This window comes from Solanum verrucosum, unplaced genomic scaffold, assembly GCF_900185275.1.
Source record: "Solanum verrucosum unplaced genomic scaffold, falcon-dt-bn FXZP01000040.1, whole genome shotgun sequence".
Classification (NCBI taxonomy): Eukaryota; Viridiplantae; Streptophyta; class Magnoliopsida; order Solanales; family Solanaceae; genus Solanum; species Solanum verrucosum.
The window spans coordinates 983,108-1,004,663 of record NW_026020323.1 but is presented as its reverse complement, the minus strand read 5'-3'; the positions used below and the strand labels follow the sequence as shown (position 1 = coordinate 1,004,663).

Below are 21,556 nucleotides of genomic sequence, written 5' to 3'. Positions count from 1 at the left end.
AGTAATCCCGACGTGCTTTTTGTACAAGGTATCTCATTGGTTGATAAAAGTTAACACCAAACTAATCAAAGATATTGAGAACAAAGCTACGTTGATAAAAAAAATAGTGGATCAGTTGTATTACATAAGTTGATTCCTAAAACACGTGAAAATTAAAGGATGAAAAAGGAAGTGAGACGGAGAAGAAAAATATTTACCTTAACCCGCTAAATTTATATTACCTTATCGTACTGCATTAAGCATCTCTTCCTACTTTTACCCTGCTCCATTGAACATTCTTAAAATTTCTTGTACTTTTTATACTTTTATTTTGTAATGTTTTACTTTATTTTGCATTTTAAATTTTTTTAAATTAGTATCCATTCAAACACATATTACTAGGAAAATTATCAAGATTCTCTAAAAGTGTGTACGTAAGTATAGATTTACTAATATTATAATGCATATTCAGAAGATAAATAAATGTCATCGTCAATTTTTAGTTCATGTAGTTTAATTTACTAGGTTAGTCATCACTTGTTGAAAAAAAAAAGATGAATAAATCAAATAAGTTTTATTTTCATCTCTCTAAAATAGAATTGAAAAAATAGAAAAAAAAATTCCATGAATTCTATTAAATATATATTATTAAAAGGATATTGACGGTTTTTAGTTTCTTCATTCAACTACATCTAATTTATCTTCATATATATAATTCATCATTTTTAAAGAGTTGTACATAAAATTATGTTGAAATAAAATAACAAATAGATAGAAGAAGAATAAAAAAAAAATGTGTCTAATAAATTTAAACAAAAACAAATTAGAAAAAAAATGACATAAAAGAGAAAAAATAATGAAAAAGAGAAGATGATCCAAGCCCAAAAGTTGAGCCCAATTCCATGCATTAAAAAGGGTAAAAAATAAAATAAGAGAAGAGGAATTGTTGCGTATGGGATTCGAACACACGACGTAAAAGCCACTACTGAACCCTTATCCATTGAGCCAAAACTTCTCACTTGTTTTTAGGGGGTTCATTTTAATATATGTACACATAAAATCAGAATTTGGCCCTACATATATAACGTAATTTTTTGACCGAGGGGGTTCGGGTGAACCCCCTAGACACAACCTAGGTCCTCCCCTGATGTCATGTGTCAAAACTTGTACCAACTTGCATTTTAGAAAGGCTTAATTCATCGGTGGCCTCCAAAATTTCGTACAATATTTCACTTAGACATCTTAACTGAACGATGTTCATTTTAGAAATCGTATATAGTGTCTCGCTGTGTCATTTTGACACTTTTTACTTACATGCCATGAGTGGATACACTCACTGACCAGCGCATGAAATGACTTTTTAAGTTAATTTTTAATTATTTTTTTTCTTCTTCTTCCCCATTTTTAGCCATCATTTTGTCCAAGTTAAATTTCATCCATTATAGATGAAGGTTTCAACAAAAATGACAGAAAATATTTTTTAAAATTTAAGAATAAACCCATTCATGAAATTCTTCTTGGAATAATTTAATATTAATTTCTTTAAACTAAGCTAAAAAATTCTTCGAACTAGCAATGATGTGCAGATGTGGGGTGGGGGTAATTTCTGCAAAAGGGATGGGGAGGTTTTTATTTTTGGAAATGTAAATTTCAAATGGTGCACAGTAGGGTATTTTTGAGCGCTTTGGAGAAGACGATCGTCGGGGGAGGGGGGAAGATGACCGGGGGGGTGGGTTCTTTTATTTGTTCTTTTTTAAAAAATTTGTAATTATTTGGAAAAAATATTATGTGTCATTAATTCATTGGTCAGTTTTTATTTTTATACAAAATTAATTATTTAATAATTACTTTTGATACAAATGACAAATGTCCTCATTTAATTCGTCACTTTACATGTCATCCGCGAGTGTAACACACACATTATATATTTTTACTAATATTAAAAAAGGTGTCAAAATGACATAGCAAGATTCTACATAAAGTGTCTAAAATGAATATCGCCTAGTTAAGGTATCTAAGTGAAATATCGTGTCAACTTTAGGATGTCACCGATGAATTAGATCTTTTTAGAAATGTCTTCCATCAATCCACCAAAACGCCCATTCATTTGGTAAACTTATTCTAGCAATTTTTATTTAGAAACATGCAAATTCATATAAAAACAATCTATGGGATAGATTGTTATAGTTATGGTAAGATTGCCAACTATTTAGGTATAATTAAAGCTTATTATCAAGACAATAATTCTCCAACAATGTACAGACACAATTCATAAATAAGGATCAATAATTTATGAATTTGACCCATAATCATCAATCAATAATTCATGTAGACATTAAAAATTTATAAGACTATGCAAAATATGTTTAATTTTAGTCAGAATTCTATATGATGTATTCTATCATAAATCCTAGTTTTGTCTACATAAAAGATATTATATTCTCTTAAAGAATGCATCTCGAATATTGTTGGTCTTTTAAGAGATTTATTTTCTTCATATTTATTTTCAATTGTAATCTTGTATTTTTGTTATCTTGTAAGTTTTCACTAACAAATATTTTACAAATTCATGGAATATTCACAAAGATTAATGGATATGAAATAAATCTCAAGGAGGTTCATATCATCTTGGTTCGAAAAATACGTCATTATGACCTAACCCTCGAATCACGAAAAAATCTACGGAGAAAAAAAGAGAGAACAATCAATGAAAGAATAAAATGATTGATTTTTTTTTCATATATTTAAAATTTGTTGTAAACAACTTAGTATTTGTATCATGAATCAATCCCTAATTTCATTACATCCATTGAATGGACATCCAATTTTATTGCACATTTATATACCATCCAATTTTATTATCAAATGCTAATTCAACTATTATGATAACTTATTATTATAGAAAACAAATGCGTATTATTATGAATTGTTAGCAACTTAGCATATAAAAAGACATAGAGTTTACTTTTTTCAAAGTCATAAAAAACAATATTTCAAATTGGATAAGTATATCTTCTTCCAACTAATTATTTGAGTTAAGTCCAAAAAAATAACTCTATTATTTAGCTTAATCTTAGCAAATATCTTATTATTTGTTCCTCGTCAAAGTCACAAAACTGCAAATATCACTATTTAAAGTCGGGAAAACCGACCAAAAAATTGACGGACTATCAATATTTTTTTTTAATGGAAAGAGTGAAAAATATTTTTAAATTAAATGAAATAATTAAAAACGATTCTTCATTTATAGTTTAGTCTAAAAATGTTCTTATCATTAATATTTTGATTAAAAAATGTCTTTATTATTACTTAATAAATCGAAAATATCTTTTTTTCTAAATATATATATGAAAAAAAATTTTAAGGAACAATTGGGTCTGTAACCATGTTGATACATGCATCAAAATCTTTTGCATTATTAATATCATAGATTTCTATATATAAGTCTAAAAATATTGTTATAAAGAGGTCAACAATGTACATCTCTTTCTAAATTTTGTAAAATACCCCTGTTTGATCATTTTTTTTAATATAAAAAAGAAATATATTATCTTTTGAATAACATGTGGTGGAAAAAGGGGGGAAAATCATTCAATAAAGCAACACTTTGTAGATCCAATGCATCCTTTACAAAACTTATTAATCATTTTCTTCGCCATTTTTTAAACGTGTTTGGTATATTGAAATATACTTTTTTAGTAAATATCTTTTTTGTTTTTAATTGATTAAATTATTTTTGAACAATTTTCAAAGATATGATTTTGTTTTATGCAAAAAAGAAGAAAAAAACTCTCTACTCAAACATACACTAGAAAAATTAATTTACCAAACTATATAGAAAAATTATTCTAGAACTGATATATGTGAATTTATCTCTTTTTGCAAACTGGTAATGGGAGAATACAAGAAAAATTCTATCATATATATTTATTTTGACAAATTCGTATGTTCGATTACCATCACATATGATGCTACCATATTGTTACTTGTAAAAAAAATAAAAATCTCACTTTTACCTTTATTTTATTCAATAAGGGGGAGCCACAAATATGATGAAAAAAAAGTTTAAATTAAACTCAAAGAATAAATAAAAATAATTTAACTAAATTATTTTTTGAAAGAATGTCTAGAAGAAAAATCTAACTAGTAAAATGGATCGCAGGAGTATCTTTTAAATATTTTCTACAATCTATAACTACTGCATTTATCTTCCATTTGAAAATAATAATAATTACTCTTATATTTCTTGTCTTAACCTCCAAATATTTTAGAACAAATTCATTTAATAAAAATGGTGAGTATTTGATATCCACGACTCACGAGAGTGGTAAAATTTTGTTAAGAACGAAAAAAATCAATTAGTATAAAATATATATTTATCAATTTAAAAGGGTGTTTGGATTGACTTAAAAATTAGTCAAACCTACAGTTAAGTCAGTTCTGACTATCTGTTTGACAAATATAAAAGAATAACTTAAAATAAATAAAAAATGACTTAAAATAAATTTTAAATGACTTAAAAATAAGTCAAAATCAAAAGTAGGTCTCCCCTGTTTTTTATACTACAAGAAAGCTGTAAGACAGAAATAAGTCGATTGCTGCCATTCTGAAAAAAAATTTGACTTAAAAATCATTCAAGTTTGACTTTTTATTTTTAACTTAAAAGTGATACTTTATTTAAACGGACACTAAATCTTTTAATAATAGTATTCAATAGTGTAGAGATTAAAAGTTCATATCTCTTTATTCTTTATTTAACTTTTAAAAAAAAAAAAAATTCAAAACATTATGTTACTTTATGAATCATTATATTTTTTATGAGTTTCAACAGCAGATATTTTGTGTAAGAAATTATAAAAATAATTGTTATTTTGTGTAATAAACTATAAAAATAATTTGGAGATTAATTTTCAACAGCTAGTGTTTTGTTCAAGTCAATGAACAATCACATGGGTTTTCAATCTACTAGTTTTATCATTATTGATACATTTTTTTCGTCTATATATAATTAATTAATGTTTATATATAAGTAACTAATAACTAATATAAGAAGAAAAAAAAGGAACATATCTCTAACTATATTTTTTTATCTTAAAATTTTTATGATTTTTTAATTAAAAAAATTGTACTTAATAATATAACACATACACAATAATTTATTTTGTTACGCTACATTTATTAGTAATATACATATATTAATTAACACCAATGAATCACATGTTAGTAAAATCTCCATTTTTTCACCTAAACCTATAACATAGTTTATGTATCAAAATTCAAACTAATTACCAATATGGATTCATGAGATTGTTTTATCTTTGATAAAAAAATTCAACTTAACATCGAATAAAAAAATTCAAAATAATACCTTTTTAAAAAATAAAAAAGGAAAATACAGATGGCAAAGATGTGTATTTTTTGTGTATAAATAAATCCCAAACCACACTTTTTCGTAATGTACAAAGAAGAATCCAATTTGGACTCCATTAACAATCACCAACCAAACACTTGCTTCTCTCTCCTCTCTCTCTCTAGAATCTTCTCTTTTCCCCCAATTTTCATCAGAAAAAATCTCTCTCCGATCATCCCCAATTTGATTTCAGAGGTTTTTTTTTATCAGAAATCTGTATACGCATGAGCTGCTGTTTGGTCAAGCTGGGGTTCGCTTCAAATTCCAATAATAATCACTTGTTCACTTGTCTTTTGATCTTTCTTCTCCATTATTCACCTAATTCCACTAGTAATAATAATAATTGTGCCAGCAATTCTGTTATACTCAGATTATTATTGAGATTATTGACTTTTAGTTTATTAAATCCACATTTCTCTCGCAATTTATCTCATGGATTCTCAACACAAGAGTAATCGTCAACTCCAAAGAGGTTCGTATCTTTTATTAATGTTTTCTCGATGATTTTTTTACTTGATTCCGTTGTTTTTTTAGAGTGATTGATTAGATTATGGCGTTTAATTTGAATTTTTATTTTATTTTAGTATTTTGAATTGAATTGAGCTGAATATTTTTGCAGTGTGTGTGGTTATTTTAGATTCTGCAGGGTTTTTAGTATAGAAAACTTAATTTGTTTGTTTTTTTGGGGATTTGTTTTAATATTTCAATTAAGTTTGTATTGTTTGAGTTGGAAATGATCATTGAACTATGATTACGAAATTGTAAATGTTGAACTATGATTACGTAACCCGTTAAATTTTTTATAAAAAAATGTTTAAAGCTTTAGTCTGTGAATTGTGATAAATCATATGGCCGATTTCAATTTGTTTGGGATGGAGAGATGGAGAGATTTATTGTACATAAAATTAAATAAAACCTTTTGCAGTTTTCAAGTTGCAAAGAATATATTTTTTAGTATACCTGTTATTGTGACGTGGGCTGCTTTTGTTTTTTATAATCAAACACTTTTTGGCTACTAAGTATGCTAAAAAATGCCCACCGAAAGGTACAAGGGACCCTCTAAAATTCTTTTATTGGCTACTTTTGATCTCGATTACATCTTGATAACTTTTGCTTTAGTTAGATAATTATAATTAGGCAAATGGATATGACGTCAATTTTCGGTCTGCTATATTGGTTCTCTACGAGTTGACTAATGAATAATAAATTACTTTGATCTGCTGCCGTTTCGATTTTACTGGACTATGAAGGATCATTGGTGTCCTTCAAGTTATATTTTGTTCTTTTAACAAAATGACCCTTTGTGATCTAAATCCTGATTCCCGGAGCATCTGATCATTGTGACATTTATCTAATCCCACTTTTAAATGTGATTGTTACTCCTGGTATGCAATTTTAGTCTTTTAGCCTAAGAAGCACATTAATATATTTAGATCGTATAACAAACAGCAAACAATATGGTTAAGCTTTTATTTGGAGGATTTGTATGCCACTTTATCACTTTTTGAGTCATTTGCCGTTTATTTAATGACCTCAAATATGTATGGTTGCCTAATTACAGGTTTCTTGCTGTCTTCTCTGTTACTTTAGCAACTTTTCTGACTCAGTTTTTTGGTTTTGTCTTCTAGCTCCTTGCTTCTCAAGTGCTGGGCAGAGGGCTGAGGCTTCACCATCTGTCATTGTGATTGGTGGGGGAATTGCTGGCCTTGCAGCTGCTCGGGCGCTTTATGATGCATCATTTCAGGTATGCATGTAGAGCTTGTCTTCACTTGGTTGGCATAAGTGGTGATGTTTATGTTTAACTAAGATAAGTATTTTTCTGTAGGTGGTTGTTTTGGAATCACGAGATAGGATTGGAGGCCGTGTTCACACTGACTACTCGTTTGGTTTTCCTGTTGACTTGGGTGCATCTTGGTAATGACTTCTACTCTTGCTTTTGCTTTACAACCAAGACTTTCCTTTTTATTAACGAAATTAAGTTCAACCTCTTTGCTTGCTTTGGAAATTAATTGGCTATTTGCTGATTGTTTTAGGTTGCATGGTGTCTGCAAAGAGAATCCTCTGGCACCTCTCATTGGAAGACTAGGACTCCCTCTCTATCGTACAAGTGGTGACAATTCTGTGTTGTATGACCATGATCTAGAGAGGTTTGTATTTCATGCCCTTCTTAGTTCTTACCTCTCACATGCCAGTTTTTCTTAATGTACAGCTGATTCGCACACAAATACTTGTACTAATATACATCTAAGTTTGGTTATATTATTGATTGCATAACTATTTCCCTGACCTTGTTAAGAAACGCATACTCATTTCACCTGGCTTTAATTCTTCAGTTATGCTCTTTTTGACATGGATGGTAATCAAGTTCCCCAAGACTTAGTGACTAAGGTTGGCGAAACATTTGAGAGCATTTTGAAAGAGGCATGTTCTCTCTCTCCCCTCTTTCCCTCTATCGCCGCACCTTCATTTCTTTGATCTTTGAATTGTTGAATATAATTTCCTTCTTCATGGAAAAGAATGTTTGTTACATGTCTTTAAAATGTGTGATGCTATGGATATTTTCTGATGAGAGCTGTTTCACTTTTGTTGCAGACTGATAGAATTAGACAAGAATTCAGCGAAGACATGTCTATTGGTCGCGCTATATCAATGGCTTTTGATAGGAGACCCGACTTGAGGTACCATTTAGTATTGTTTTATTGATATACTGATCTCCTCCCCCTAAACTTAACTGAAAAGATTAAGAAAAGTACCACTTCTGCTAAGTGACTTTTTTTGTTACAGGCTCGATGGCATTGCTCATAAGGTGTTGCAGTGGTACCTTTGCAGAATGGAAGGCTGGTTTGCTGCAGATGCTGATTCCATCTCACTCAAGTACTGGGACCAGGTAGATTTCTTTGCCCCCATTTAGGATAAAGAAGATGCTTATATCTAACAGACCATTACTTGCAGAGACCACTGGTTAACTAGGTTAATATATAGAAATGTTCTTGATGTAGTAAAACAGTTTGTTCAGAAAGAGTGCGACATTTCTTCCTTTTTTGCATATGGATTCTATCATCTATGACATATGTTCGCAAAGCTCATTAGAAATGATATCATTGGATGAAGAAAGAAGCACCTTGATGATGATATAGGATAGAAATTGGATTTGATATTAGTGAACATAATAGTTGGCAAAGATTGAATATCATTAGGGTAGTAAAAGCCAATGTTAACAACAATAATTCCAGGTTCTATTCTGGTAACTGACTGTCAAAAATAAGGTCTACCTTGTTGATGCATAATGTTAGTTCTGCTGTTTTCGCAAGATTTCAGCTCAAAAATGTGTTGTATTTGCTTGTTTAATATCTTAAATTTTTTATCAGTAGTAGGAGCAAATTAAGTATGAGGATTACCCTTCTTGGTATAAAGCCTAGCACCCATTGTCGCATCTTTACCCAATACAGATATGCTGTAACTCCCAACATGCAACCTTGTATGCCCTACACCTCTTTTGGTTATGGCACCATCAAACTGGTAAACCCTGGTCTGACATTAGCTTATGTAAGAAGACTATGATCGCTTTGACCAAATAAGGACCAATTTACTTAAGATTAACTTGTGATAATAGATTTATTACTACCTAAGTATCTTCATTTTGAAAAAAGGGGTTCCGTTGTACCTCGATTGTGGTCACTGGTCAGTACATGCTCATATAATTTAACCAATTCTAAATTTACTGTCAATCTCTTCCTTTGCTTAGATCCCCTATATCCAACATGTGTCTGTGAGTAGGAGGATAATGATACTTAATAATGCATACAAATAGTAGGTGAGAGTCATTTCATTGTAAGACCAATAGCTTTTCTCGTATCTCCAGGTTCTAGTTTGTATTTCTGTTGTTATGAGAAGTTTGACATACATGTCTGTGTATATATATAGAATGAATCTTCCTACTTGGTATCGTGTTGATCGGTTAAAATGTAAAACCCATGTATTTGAACGAGTCTTCCTAAATTTAGAGATACTACACTTAGGGATGACAATGGGGAGCTTAACCCGTAAAATTTTTAATCCGCCCTGCCCTCCCCGCATAACTATTTTTTTCATTTTCAACCTGCCCCACCCCGCCCCGCATAGACCCACCCCGCATGAACCTGCCCCGCATAATTTTTTTTAATATTTTCTTTTTCTAGTTAAGTTTGATACAAAAAATAAAATTCATAAGAATAAATTCATTTTTTCATTAAGTTGTATTAATTTAATAGGATAGTGACTTAAAAAATTTGTTTGTTAGAGGTCAATCGGGAAACATGCAAGAAATTGTATTAATTTTTATTGAACCATTTTCATTTACTATCTTGAATATTTTAGTAGCTTTAAAGAAAGTATCTTAATAAATAATGCTCTATCACTCTTATAATATGTAAAAAAATAAAATTAAGTTTGAACCCACATAAAATCATATATACCCGCAACACGCCCCGCCCCGCATTAATTTTAAAAAAACCCACTTCAACCCGCCCTGCATAGCCTTAAACCCACCCTGCCCCGCCCCATTGCCATCCCTAACTACACTAAGCAAAGCTCAGATCTTGTAACCTGTGTCAAAAGTAACCTTAATGCAAGATGTCTAAGGTTCTGGAAGATAAAAATGTTTTTACTTGTGTTATAGATATATCCGTATTTTTATGCTTGTATCAGTAGATAAAAGGAGAAGGTCATACAAATTCCTGTTCAGTCTCCTGTCCCAGCAAACATTACTATAGATAAGTCTTACCCATTCAGTTTTGTGATATACAGGAAGAATTGCTTCCTGGTGGGCATGGTCTTATGGTTCGGGGGTATCGTCCTGTCATCAACACACTAGCAAAAGGGCTTGACATTCGTGTAGATCACAGGTAAGAGAAACCTACCTCTTGACATCTCTGTTTCTGCACCTCCTCCTCTCTAAAAGAAAAGGGAAAAAACAGTCTTGAATGACTAATTTGTTGTTTCCGCAACCTTTCTCAGGGTTACACAAGTAGTAAGGCGTTATAATGGAGTGAAAGTGACTGTTGAGGATGGGAGAACTTTTGTAGCTGATGCTGCCGTTGTTGCTGTTCCTCTTGGTGTTTTAAAATCGAACCGGATCAAGTTTGAACCCAGATTACCTGAATGGAAGGAGGCTGCCATCAATGAACTAGGTGTAGGGATTGAAAACAAGATTATTCTGCACTTTGAAAAGGTTTTTTGGCCAAATGTTGAGTTCTTGGGGGTAGTTGCTCAGAGCTCATATGAATGTAGTTACTTTTTGAATCTTCACAAGGCCACTGGCCATCCTGTCCTAGTTTATATGCCTGCGGGGCAGCTAGCCCGTGACATGGAGAAACTATCAGATGAGGATGCTGCCAATTTTGCTTTTAAGCAACTTCAGAGGATTCTTCCCAATGCGACTACTCCGGTAATGTTGCAATTCCTCTGTACTCCCGTTTTTTAATTTCTAATCTCGGGACAAGTTCGCTGCACGTGTACCTAATGCTAATCAATATAAATATTTTAAAATAATACAAATAATATTAGAATAAGTATGCGATGGTTACACGAAATTGAAGGGAAAAAAAATGCAAGTGCAAACTAATGAGCTATTAGCATTATGCATATTTGAATGATATCTTACATATTTGAGTGTACACTACCCAACGAAATACAACTTAGTTGCTCAAGAGAGCCAGAAGAGAGAAGCAATTGCAGGAATCCATGTAAATCGAAATCATATATATATATATATAAATTGAATGTTCACTGAAACAGAGGAGATGAGGCTTTAAAGGAGAACTACTTTTTGAGAATGAACCAAATGTATTAATCCTCCACCGTTAAGCATGAGGGATTAGTGGATACAATCACTCTCCATTGTCTCCTGTTTCAACTCTTCAGTTTCCGCAGGACCTTTCATTGCATTCAACTATCACTTTTTAGTATGATATATATATATATATATATATATATATAGATATATGATTATTGTTTCACAGAAACCTAGTAAGGATCACTTGAAATGGTTTTTTCCTAAAAATATTTGAGTTTTCTGCTATTTCCAATCTTGACTTCTGGAAATCGGTTGAACCTTTTCAAGAGAACGCATTTGGTTAGCTTGAGATTCTGTTAGTTGATCAGGAGAAAGAGAACTACTCTAGGAAGCAAATATTGTCTGTGTCTTGCTTTCATATTATGTAATGATAGTCACATAGCTCACTATCTTTTCCTCCTGGTCTTTCTGCAGATCCAACATCTTGTTTCTCATTGGGGTACAGATGTAAACTCACTCGGATCCTACAGCTACGATGCCGTAGGGAAGCCTCATGAGTTCTATGAAAGGCTGAGGATACCGGTGGATAACATATTTTTTGCTGGGGAGGCGACGAGTATGGATTACCCAGGTTCTGTGCATGGTGCATATTCAACAGGACTAATGGCTGCTGAGGACTGCAGGATGCGTGTCCTAGAGCGGTACGGAGAGGTGGATCTGTTCCAGCCAGTCATGGGTGAGGACACTCCTGTTGCTGTCCCCTTATTGATCTCCCGTATGTAACTAATTTAGTTCCCAATTATATATGTATAGACACAGTATTTAAGTGTCATATGGGAGTGGCTTAACACATCATGTGCTGACTGCTTAGTGAAAATTGTGGAAGCCACAAGGTTCCTCAATGAATGATCAAGCGTTAGCGCATGTGTATAGTCAACTGTATGCAGTGTTTATGGCATTTCTAAGTGAACTAGGAGACAAGGTCTGCTAATATGTATGATGATGCAGCTGTGGAAGTCACCTGTGGAGATAGGGTCAGACTGGTTACATCTGCAAATCGCGGTGTTTTAAGTGCATCTTTCAGTTTAACAGCTATTAGCTAATGTGTGTAACATGAACTATGCTTGTATAAGATGATGTGTGTTTATCTAAGACAATTTATTCTCATTTGACATCATTTTAGTAGTTGAATTCTTCAGTATTATGCATTATATATTTGGTTAAAGGAAGTGAAAATATATCATCCATGGAGCTCTGCAAGTTGAAATTGTCAACTTTGCTAAACACCCTTCAATTTTAAGATTGTATTAAGAGAATCGATTAGTCCGTATCCATTCCAGTGTACTCATATGGTAAGTTTATGCTCTAATCTAAATAATTAGATACTAATTAGTATGAAATATGTCCACCTTTGTCCTTATGGGCAATAGTTTGGTTCAATTTTGAGTTAAAAAATGAGACGAAGTTAGGTATTTTCGCAAAATATAAAGGTAAATCCGGACTTTATCCATTCTAAATTTAATGTTGTTAGTGTGAATTTTCATTTATATGCGCAGAAATTTTACTTTAAAATTGGCCAAGTACGTAGACAGTTTAACTTGCCCGCAATTTTTATTTTCGCACTTCTATATCTCAATCTTATTTCATATTAATCTTTCAAATTTATTTTTTCTGTACCATTAAAATGCAAAACATTATTTTTTATGATTTTTTTATTTTTTGTTTATGCTTTTTAACGGCAGTTTTGCATTTTAAAATTGATGTTTTTCTGTTAGTTTTTGTAAAAAAATAAAAAATAAAAATTGACGGTCAACCATTTAGTTTTTTAAAATAAGAATTTCTTTTTGAGATTTTCTTTGTATTTTTACATGAAAAGTAACCGATGAAGCTGCATCAATTTTTTTTCTTATAAAGCGTGCCTCAATTTTAATTAAAACCCTTCTAATTATTTTTTAAAACAATTTGATTCCCCTCCCACATAATTTACCCACGTAATTTCACCATCTTTAAAATCAAGTAAAATAATTAAAACGAGTTTTTTTAATTAGAAACAAATATTTAAAATTGAAATGGGTTTTCTTAATTTAGTTTTATGTCACCCCATGCCCACTTATTTATTTAAAAATATTCTTAGATTAATCTTTTTGACCTATTTTTACCCTTATAACTTACATTTTTTAGAAAATTATTAATGCGCCCCATTCATATCCACAAAATCCCTTAAACCCAATTAATTTAAAGACCCATCAATGGGTTTATATGAATTGGGGTGCGTCAAGAAAATCTAATACGTTAGAAATTTAATTTTATTCAATAGGAAAATGTCATATAATAATAAAATAATATATATATTTTTTTTAAAAAGAAGATTATTATTTTTAAAGATAAAAATAAGGTCAAAAAAATAAATTGAGAATTATTTTTAGCTAAATAAATAAATAAGGGATATTTTAAAACTTGTCGAATATTTTTTACCCTTTTCTGTTTAAAGTAAGTAGTAAATTAGTAGACAGAAAGAGAGTATATATTTAAACTTGGATAATACTGAATTATATTTGACCCTTTTCTGAAATTTAAAACTAAACAGTATTATGTGCTTAGCTTTAAAAAGTAGGATAAATAAAATGAGAAGAAATATCCCTTCAACTCTATGAGAATGAGCATTGGAGTCTTGTAGTGCAGTGAAGGTGAAGGGGAACCAAATTGTAAATGCCTCAAACAATGATGATTTTCCTCAAACCATTCATTTCTCCTTCATCTTCTTCTCTCTGGAGGTATGCTTTTTCTTATTATTTACTCATTTCTCTCTTGTGGGGGCTGCTTCATGTTGTAAAATCTTATATGTACTAAAGGGTTTATTGGGTCACCAATTTGGGAATTTTCTTATTTCAAAAGGGTCCAAGCTGGGTGTTGAGAAAATTGAATATCCCCTGTTGTTGTTTCTTTTAATTCTGGGCCTTATTTGTTTGCTATTTAGAATTGAATTTGTATGAAATAGTTGAGAAATGTTAAATTTACCAAAAAAATCGTATCTTTCAAGATTTATTGGATAAAAGGTTTGATTTTGTCTTACTTTTAGTTGTTAACAGTGTGCGCTGACCCTATCCAACCTCTGCCAAGTTATGGCTCTATTGAACTAAGATAGCTGTGTTAAGTGGTTCTTGAATCTTATACCTGATTCTTTTAGCTGTTACCCTTTATTTTTACTGCAAAGAAACGTAAGATTTTTGCAGTTTGTGCAATTTTGGTACATATATATATGACAATATTGGATTTAAAGGGCTGTCTTTGGATTTCAGTTTTAATTCCATGTTGTGAAGTTGTGCTTAGCAAAACACCGTCATTTCTAATGCAGTAAATCAAATAGTGGTGAGAATTCATTGAATACAAATGTTAAAATATGTAAAAGAGCTGAAGTGGTGTGTCAAGGCATGCTGACGCCGAGAAAGTTCATGCAGAAGAGGAGGAAAGTAGAGGTTTTCAAGAGTGCTGAAGATGAAGCAGACCAGAAAAACTGGAGAAAGATGATGAATGAAATTGAAGAAGCTGGTTCTGCTGTTTCAGTGCTGAGAACCCAGAGGGACAAGAACCAGGCTCTTCCAAAGAACCTTGTTCTTGGAAGCTTGGTTAGATTTAAGCAGCTTAAGAAGTGGAACCTTGTTAGTGAGGTTTGTACTCTTCTCTCTAGCATGTCATTTAAGGTTTTACTTCAGCTGTCTTCCTTTATGCAGACTATAGCCAATACTCAGCTATTCATACTTTGCTTCTTGATTCCTTTTAGTCTAATCTGTTGTTTCCGTTGTAGATTCTTGAATGGCTTCGAACTCAGCATTGGTGGGATTTTAATGAGATGGACTTTCTGATGCTTATTACGGCCTACGGGAAGCAAGGGGACTTCAGTAAAGCTGAAAGGATTTTAGGCTACATGAATAAGAAGGGCTATCCTGCCAATGTGATATCTCACACTGCTCTGATGGAGGCATATGGAAAAGGAGGTCAGTACGCCAAGGCAGAAGCGATATTTCGGAGAATGCAAACTTCAGGCCCTGAACCTTCTGCTATTACATACCAAATCATTCTCAAAATCTTTGTTGAGGTAATGTAGCAAACTATACAACGGAAGTAGTTAGACTTAGGAGCTCAATTATTAAAGATATAAGAAGGCGAATGACAATGGCTGAACATAACTATGAAATTTTATGTGCACTACTGTAAAACTAAAATTTACTTGTCAATTGAATTGAGCATGTTGTGTGACTCGGTTAGGCTATTATAATTTGGTTTAATGATTCATCCAACTTTTAGAACAAATAACTCGGAGAAGACTTCGAGTGTGAAGTTGTAAAGACTGATGACTTGCTGTGGTGGAAAAGAACATTTGTACCATACATTGGCTGGCATGATGCTTCGCTTTGGAATGACAAAATCATGATTTTCATGTGCAAGATAGATCCAGTATCTTGCAGCCAGGACTACATAATGGAATTGGATTAATAACGATTGCTGCAATCTTAAAATGGAAAATTGCTTGATATTTATTTAACAGTCAAAAGGTCCATCTGTAAGTTCCGCGACCATTATCTGGTAGAATGAGAAGAAAAACTTGATAAAATGGAAGAATAGAGAATTAATCGCTGACTGATCAGATGGGATGTGTTATTCTTTAACATCCTGTGAGATGAGTGTTGGTAATGATTCTGAGAAGATCTGTTCATTTGGCTGAAGCTCAAGATCAAGATTGTTAATAATATTCTTACATTATTTGTTAAAAAATGACCATGAACGATATTTCTGTATGAATCTTTAGACCTAAGATTTTGATCTGGACATTTTATTTATGTCAAATAGACTAATCCAGAGGAGTTGATTTAGCAGTTCAAAGAAACACTTCGAGATGCAGATGTTGACTAGACTTTTTTGTGTCTTATGCTTCTCCATATCCTCAAGTAAGGATGTTTAAAAATGACAGTACTAATTAGAGGAAAGAGAAACAAAATGTCCCATAATAGAGCATTTTTCGATTACTTCCTCTGGCTTTCTGCTTTTCGAAAAATCCCACCCTTCTTCTGAACAATATCTGAAGATTCTAGTCTTTCTAAATCTGTTGATTATATAGTCAATGACTCTTGTTGTTTGTTCCCTTGCCAAAACTTACCTAGCTACTATAGTCATCTATTTAAATGGAATTGGTTAGTAGGTGCAAACAATGTCATGATTGAAAGTGATAAAAGGGGATGATGTAGACCTTGTTTACCATTACCATATGATACATACTTTTATGGCCAACCAAGTATTCCAAGGAAAAGAGAAGTGATCAAACGAAAGTTTATTAATTGATGGATTTCCTTAAGTTACGGGGCGTTGACAAAGATCATCAAAGAAATCTTTTCAAAGAGTATCTACTGAAATAAGATGAAGTGTCATGCAGGCAATCGGTACTTAGTAGTGGTAGCAGTAGTTATACTTGAGCAGGTTCGACAATAAGGTTCCATACCAAAAGCACCCAAAAACTTGATTTTGTTTCTCCAATTATTCAAATTAATTGTTGTCTTTTTATTGATAAAATCTTTTTGTTGTATACAATCTTCTTGTATCTTTGTTTTTCTTGGGTAATTGAAACTAGTTGTCGGATGTTTTTCCCTTATCTGAATTTTTAAGTTCAGATTTTGATAGTGGGTACTATGAAGCCTTGTGTAGTTTAAAGTTTATCAATTTTCTAGATGTAATTAATTGTGGAGGGAAAAAGATAGTTTTAAAACCACTACACCAAGTCAAACTGAAATGGTGCCTCCAAAACAAACCAAAAGTAATTATTTCTGAAACCTTTGCGTGGTTTTGAATAGCTGATGCTGGTTTGGTACTAGAATAAAGGAAAAGGTTGACTGAACTGAACCTGAGCACCCTCCATGCTTAATGAGGAATAAGAAATCAAGAAGATTGAGAAAATGTAGTAGTGAATGACGTTTCTTTGATAACTGTAGAATCTTATTCCACTCTCAATCTAAGATTGGTTGTGGTTTTACAGCATTCTATTTTTGGAGGAACCATATCTGCGAATGTCAAAGGATTATTAACCAGGAATAAAAACAGGCAACGATATATAAGAAAGAAGTAGTTCTACATGCAGTGTTTATGTGGGGTAAAAAATCTTTAGATTAACTCAAGAATCCGAGGAAAAAAATTTGATTCTCTAGTTCCTTTATTCATTTATGTAAAGTTCCTCGGGTCCATGTGAATTTCTGTGCCTAGACTGGTTTATGTAACTTTAAGTATCTTGCTAATGAAGGAGTTAATGCAGGGTGACAAATTTAATGAAGCTCAAGAAGTCTTTGAAGCCCTTATGGATATGGATGCACCTCCTCTAAAACCAGACCAGAAAATGTTCCACATGATGATCTATATGTATAAGAAGGCAGGAAAATATGAAAAAGCCCGTCATCTATTTTCTTTGATGGCCGAGCGAGGAATTCCACAAAATACAGTTACTTACAACAGTTTGATGTCATTTGAGACCAACTATAAGGAGGTTGCAAACATTTATGATCAGGTAAATTGCAAATTATTTATAGGTTCTGCTTTCTTTGGGAAATGATCATTAGGTATGCTGGAACAACTCCTTAAGTGCTCGATGTGTTGCTTCCTATCAAGAAAATGTATTTATGCTATTATAGGTTTTTTTCCCTCAGCAGTTAGCATTAGTTTTCTGTATTAGTCCCTGATGCAATAGTATTACAGTGCATTTTAAATTTGAAATATTAGAGGTCTTTTAAGAACGTCAAATTCTTGCTAATTTCTTATAAGGTTTTGACACTTCATTTTTCTGTGTCACAGATAGTTTATTGTAACTTATTTTATTCAAGAATTTATTGAATTGATTTGTTTTTTTTTTTTTTTGGTTTCCCTTCCGGTGTCTGATACCCACATTGGAGCCCGACTAAATCCGGATTCGCGCCGGGAAGTCCCACATTGGGGGGTAAAGCGCTCCCTAACAAAGGTGACTCCGTACCCAAGGGGACTCGAACCCGAGACCTCTTGGTTAAGGATGAAGAATTGATTTGTTGTTAACATATTTGATTCAAGAACCTATTGACAATAAAATTAACCTGCAGGGGCTTAAGCCCATTGCAGAATTTTGACCATAAAGCTACCCCTTTATAGACATATTTCACTGGACAATCCCTAAGTTTGCTGGACTTGAGATCTTTATTTACAAAATTATTTGTAGTATTACATTTGTCTGTTTCAGTTGTGATTTCATGTTTGGTTTTGAAAATCATGGGCACGTGGAATGGCTTCATAAATTTGCACATCTGTTCAGCTTTATCGACACAGGCAGTTTTACATTTGGTTAATCACTTCTGTCCTTTTAGTTTTGTGATGTGTTACCTGAACCAGGGGTCTTTGGAAACAGCCTCTCTACCTCCATGAGGCAGGGGTAAGGTCTATGTGCACTCTACCCTCCTTAGACTCCACCTGTGGAATTACACTGCGTATGTTATTGTTGCTTTTAGTTTTGTATATATAGAAATTTGATTAACATTTTGAAGCGAATGCCTAATTTTAGATGCAAAGAGCTGGTCTTCGACCTGATGTTGTTAGCTATGCACTGCTCATTAGTGCATATGGAAAGGCTAGAAGAGAAGAGGAGGCACTAGCTGTTTTTGAGGAAATGCTTGATGCTGGTGTCAGGTATTGAGTTCTTTACACTACTGAATATCCAAGAATTTTTTACATCATTTTCCTCTCCTACAGCTTCCTTCTTTCCTATACCAAAAGTAGATACTCTGCATCAAAACATGATTCTCTGCATGAGACACCCAGGCAGCTATTCAAATAGGATCAGTTCTTTGTGATCTTTCAATCATATGGAACTAATTGCTCATGACCAGTTACTTACCAGCATGTTTAACATATCTTATCCATTTTCCTCCTAGTGATTGGAAGGAAATCACATTAAAAGATAAGACCCATTCTATCTCCAGAGTGCACTTTTCAGAAAGAAAACCAATTAACTTTCTTGCTTACATTTAAGCTTTGACTGAAACTTAATCATCTGGTAGAAGAGATGTGTTTAAGCCAGGTGCTTAGTGATTTAGCAAGAGTAGCTCAAGCTCAGACACATATATGCTCTCTGTCTTCATGCCAGATGACGTTATATTTCTATGGATGCTTTGTAGCCAGTCACAGTGTTTTCGTATCCTTTAATTACAAGGGTTATATGAGGGCACCTCTTTTTTCAGGCCAACACAAAAGTCTTACAACATCTTGCTAGATGCATTTGCTATCTCAGGAATGGTAGAACAGGCCCGGACTGTCTTCAAAAGCATGCGTAGAGACAGGTGATGTGTTGTTTACATTTCCATGAAGACTTCTTTTAACTTTACTATTTGTATTTATTCAAAAACTTCTATGCGTTGTTTTTCGGCACTAGAGGTCTGACCAAGGAGTCCTCCAAGTAGACTTTTGATTTTCCGTCTTTCCTTGCAGATGTAGCCCTGACCTTTGCTCATACACAACAATGCTATCAGCTTATATTAATGCATCAGATATGGAAGGTGCAGAGAAATTTTTCAGAAGAATAAAGCAAGATGGATTGGAGCCCAATGTTGTTACATATGGCACACTGATTAAGGGATATGCAAAAACAAATGACCTCGAAAAGATGATGGAGAAATATGAAGAAATGCGGGTCCATGGTATCAAGGCTAACCAAACTATCTTCACTACAATCATGGACGCGTATGGCAGGAATAAGGATTTTGGCAGTGCCATTGCTTGGTTCAATGAAATGGCATCTTCCGGCGTCTCTCCTGATCAAAAAGCAAAGAACATTCTCTTGTCCTTGGCAAAAACATCAGAAGAGCAGATGGAAGCTAAGCAGATCACAGGATGTGCCAACGAGCTGATAGTCGACAGTATTCCCAGTGACAACAATGATAATGATGAAAACGAGTATGACGATGATGATGGAAGTGGTAGTGATGATGATGACGACATTGATGAAAAAGAGAGCATTTTGTCAGGAGAAAAATTGGATAAACTGATAATTAGTGGTAGTGCTGCATCTCAGACATAAGAAAGTAATGCAAAATGAAGCTAGAAATTTTGTAAATCTTAATAGTCTTGTTAGTTTATAGTACTATTATTCTTCTCCACCCTTTTGTATTGTATCTTAGAAAGTAAAAATGTGGAACTCCAGAAAATGAATTTTGGCTTTGAAAATCAAGCAATGTTCAGCTAAAGGTTTTCAATATCATGTTGTGTGCGAATGTTCTTGATATTATGCATCTGTATGCTAAGTTGTCTTGCTCTCAGGGTGCATTTATAGGATAAAATATGAGGCTCGTGAATCCATGATTTTTCTGTAAAATTAGTTATTTTCTGTATATATTTTTCAAAATTGGTATAATATCATTGGTTGACATACATACTATAAGTAGGCTAAATATAATGTAATTTTCTAAAATTGGTATAATATGTAATTTATTATATAAAATAGGGAAAATGGTCACAAATATTCCTGAACTATGCGAAACAGACCACTTATACCCTTCATTATATTTCGGGATCAAAAATACCCCGCCGTTATCCCAAAGAGACCACAAATACCCTCAAGAGTTAACTATCCAAATTTTTAGTGACGTGGCAAGCCACATGGGACTAATCCCTCCACCTAAGTATTGCCGTCTTGGATTCACTACAAAAGAACTAAACCTTTAGCGGCGATAAAAGTCGCCACAAAATCCCAAAATATATTGCCACTAAAAGTTATGAGTGTTTTTTAGTGACGACTAAGGCTGCAACAACCATTCCCTAGTATAACATATTTTTGTCACAAGAATTTGTATTACTACACTCTATTTTATATTAACTGAATTTTTGAGACTTTTTTTCATGCTTCAAAATAATTGAATTGTTCAAAGTTTAAGATATATGTTTGAATTTTTTTCCCATATTTGTCCTTTCCTTTAATGAAGTTTGATACCCCATCCATTTCTTTTTATATGTCACCTTTTTAGATTTCGCTTGCATTAAGAAACTAAGTAAGTTTACAATTTTACTCTTATTTAATGTTTTTTTGAAGTCAACTTTTTAATAAATGAAAAATAAATTCATCTTTAATTTTTAATTTGTTTGTTGATATGTCTTTTTCGAAACCAAATTTTATAGAGTAATGCAATGGTGAGAGTAATTAATCAATGCATGAAGTAATTACAATGAACATTAATTACTTATTAGGTTCCTAGGTTGGTCAAATATCTATTTTCAAGACTAATTAACTATCAAGGGTATAATATGAAGATTATTGTAATTTATACATTGATTTTATAAAATGACAAGTATTATGGACCAATTATTTATAGTAAGGATGACATATAAAAAGAAACGGAGAG

The 21,556-nt window shown here is 32.5% G+C and overlaps 2 protein-coding genes across 2 annotated transcripts; both read left to right on the top strand.

Moving 5' to 3' along the window:
- Positions 1 to 5,436: 5,436 nt before the first annotated feature.
- On the top strand, positions 5,437 to 12,329 carry LOC125835440 (polyamine oxidase 2-like). Its single transcript, XM_049514567.1, has 10 exons — positions 5,437 to 5,861; positions 7,018 to 7,133; positions 7,215 to 7,303; positions 7,423 to 7,536; positions 7,723 to 7,810; positions 7,982 to 8,067; positions 8,174 to 8,276; positions 10,175 to 10,272; positions 10,385 to 10,814; positions 11,637 to 12,329. The coding sequence occupies exons 1-10, from the start codon at positions 5,822 to 5,824 to the stop codon at positions 11,943 to 11,945; spliced, it is 1,473 nt and encodes a 490-aa protein (XP_049370524.1). The 5' UTR covers positions 5,437 to 5,821; the 3' UTR covers positions 11,946 to 12,329.
- A 1,445-nt stretch (positions 12,330 to 13,774) lies between these two features.
- Positions 13,775 to 20,420, top strand: LOC125835427 (pentatricopeptide repeat-containing protein At3g59040). Its single transcript, XM_049514554.1, has 7 exons — positions 13,775 to 13,936; positions 14,518 to 14,830; positions 14,968 to 15,258; positions 17,461 to 17,709; positions 18,727 to 18,851; positions 19,403 to 19,501; positions 19,650 to 20,420. Exons 1-7 carry the CDS (start codon positions 13,872 to 13,874, stop codon positions 20,236 to 20,238), a joined length of 1,731 nt encoding a protein of 576 aa, XP_049370511.1. The 5' UTR covers positions 13,775 to 13,871; the 3' UTR covers positions 20,239 to 20,420.
- The last annotated feature ends 1,136 nt before the right edge of the window (positions 20,421 to 21,556 follow it).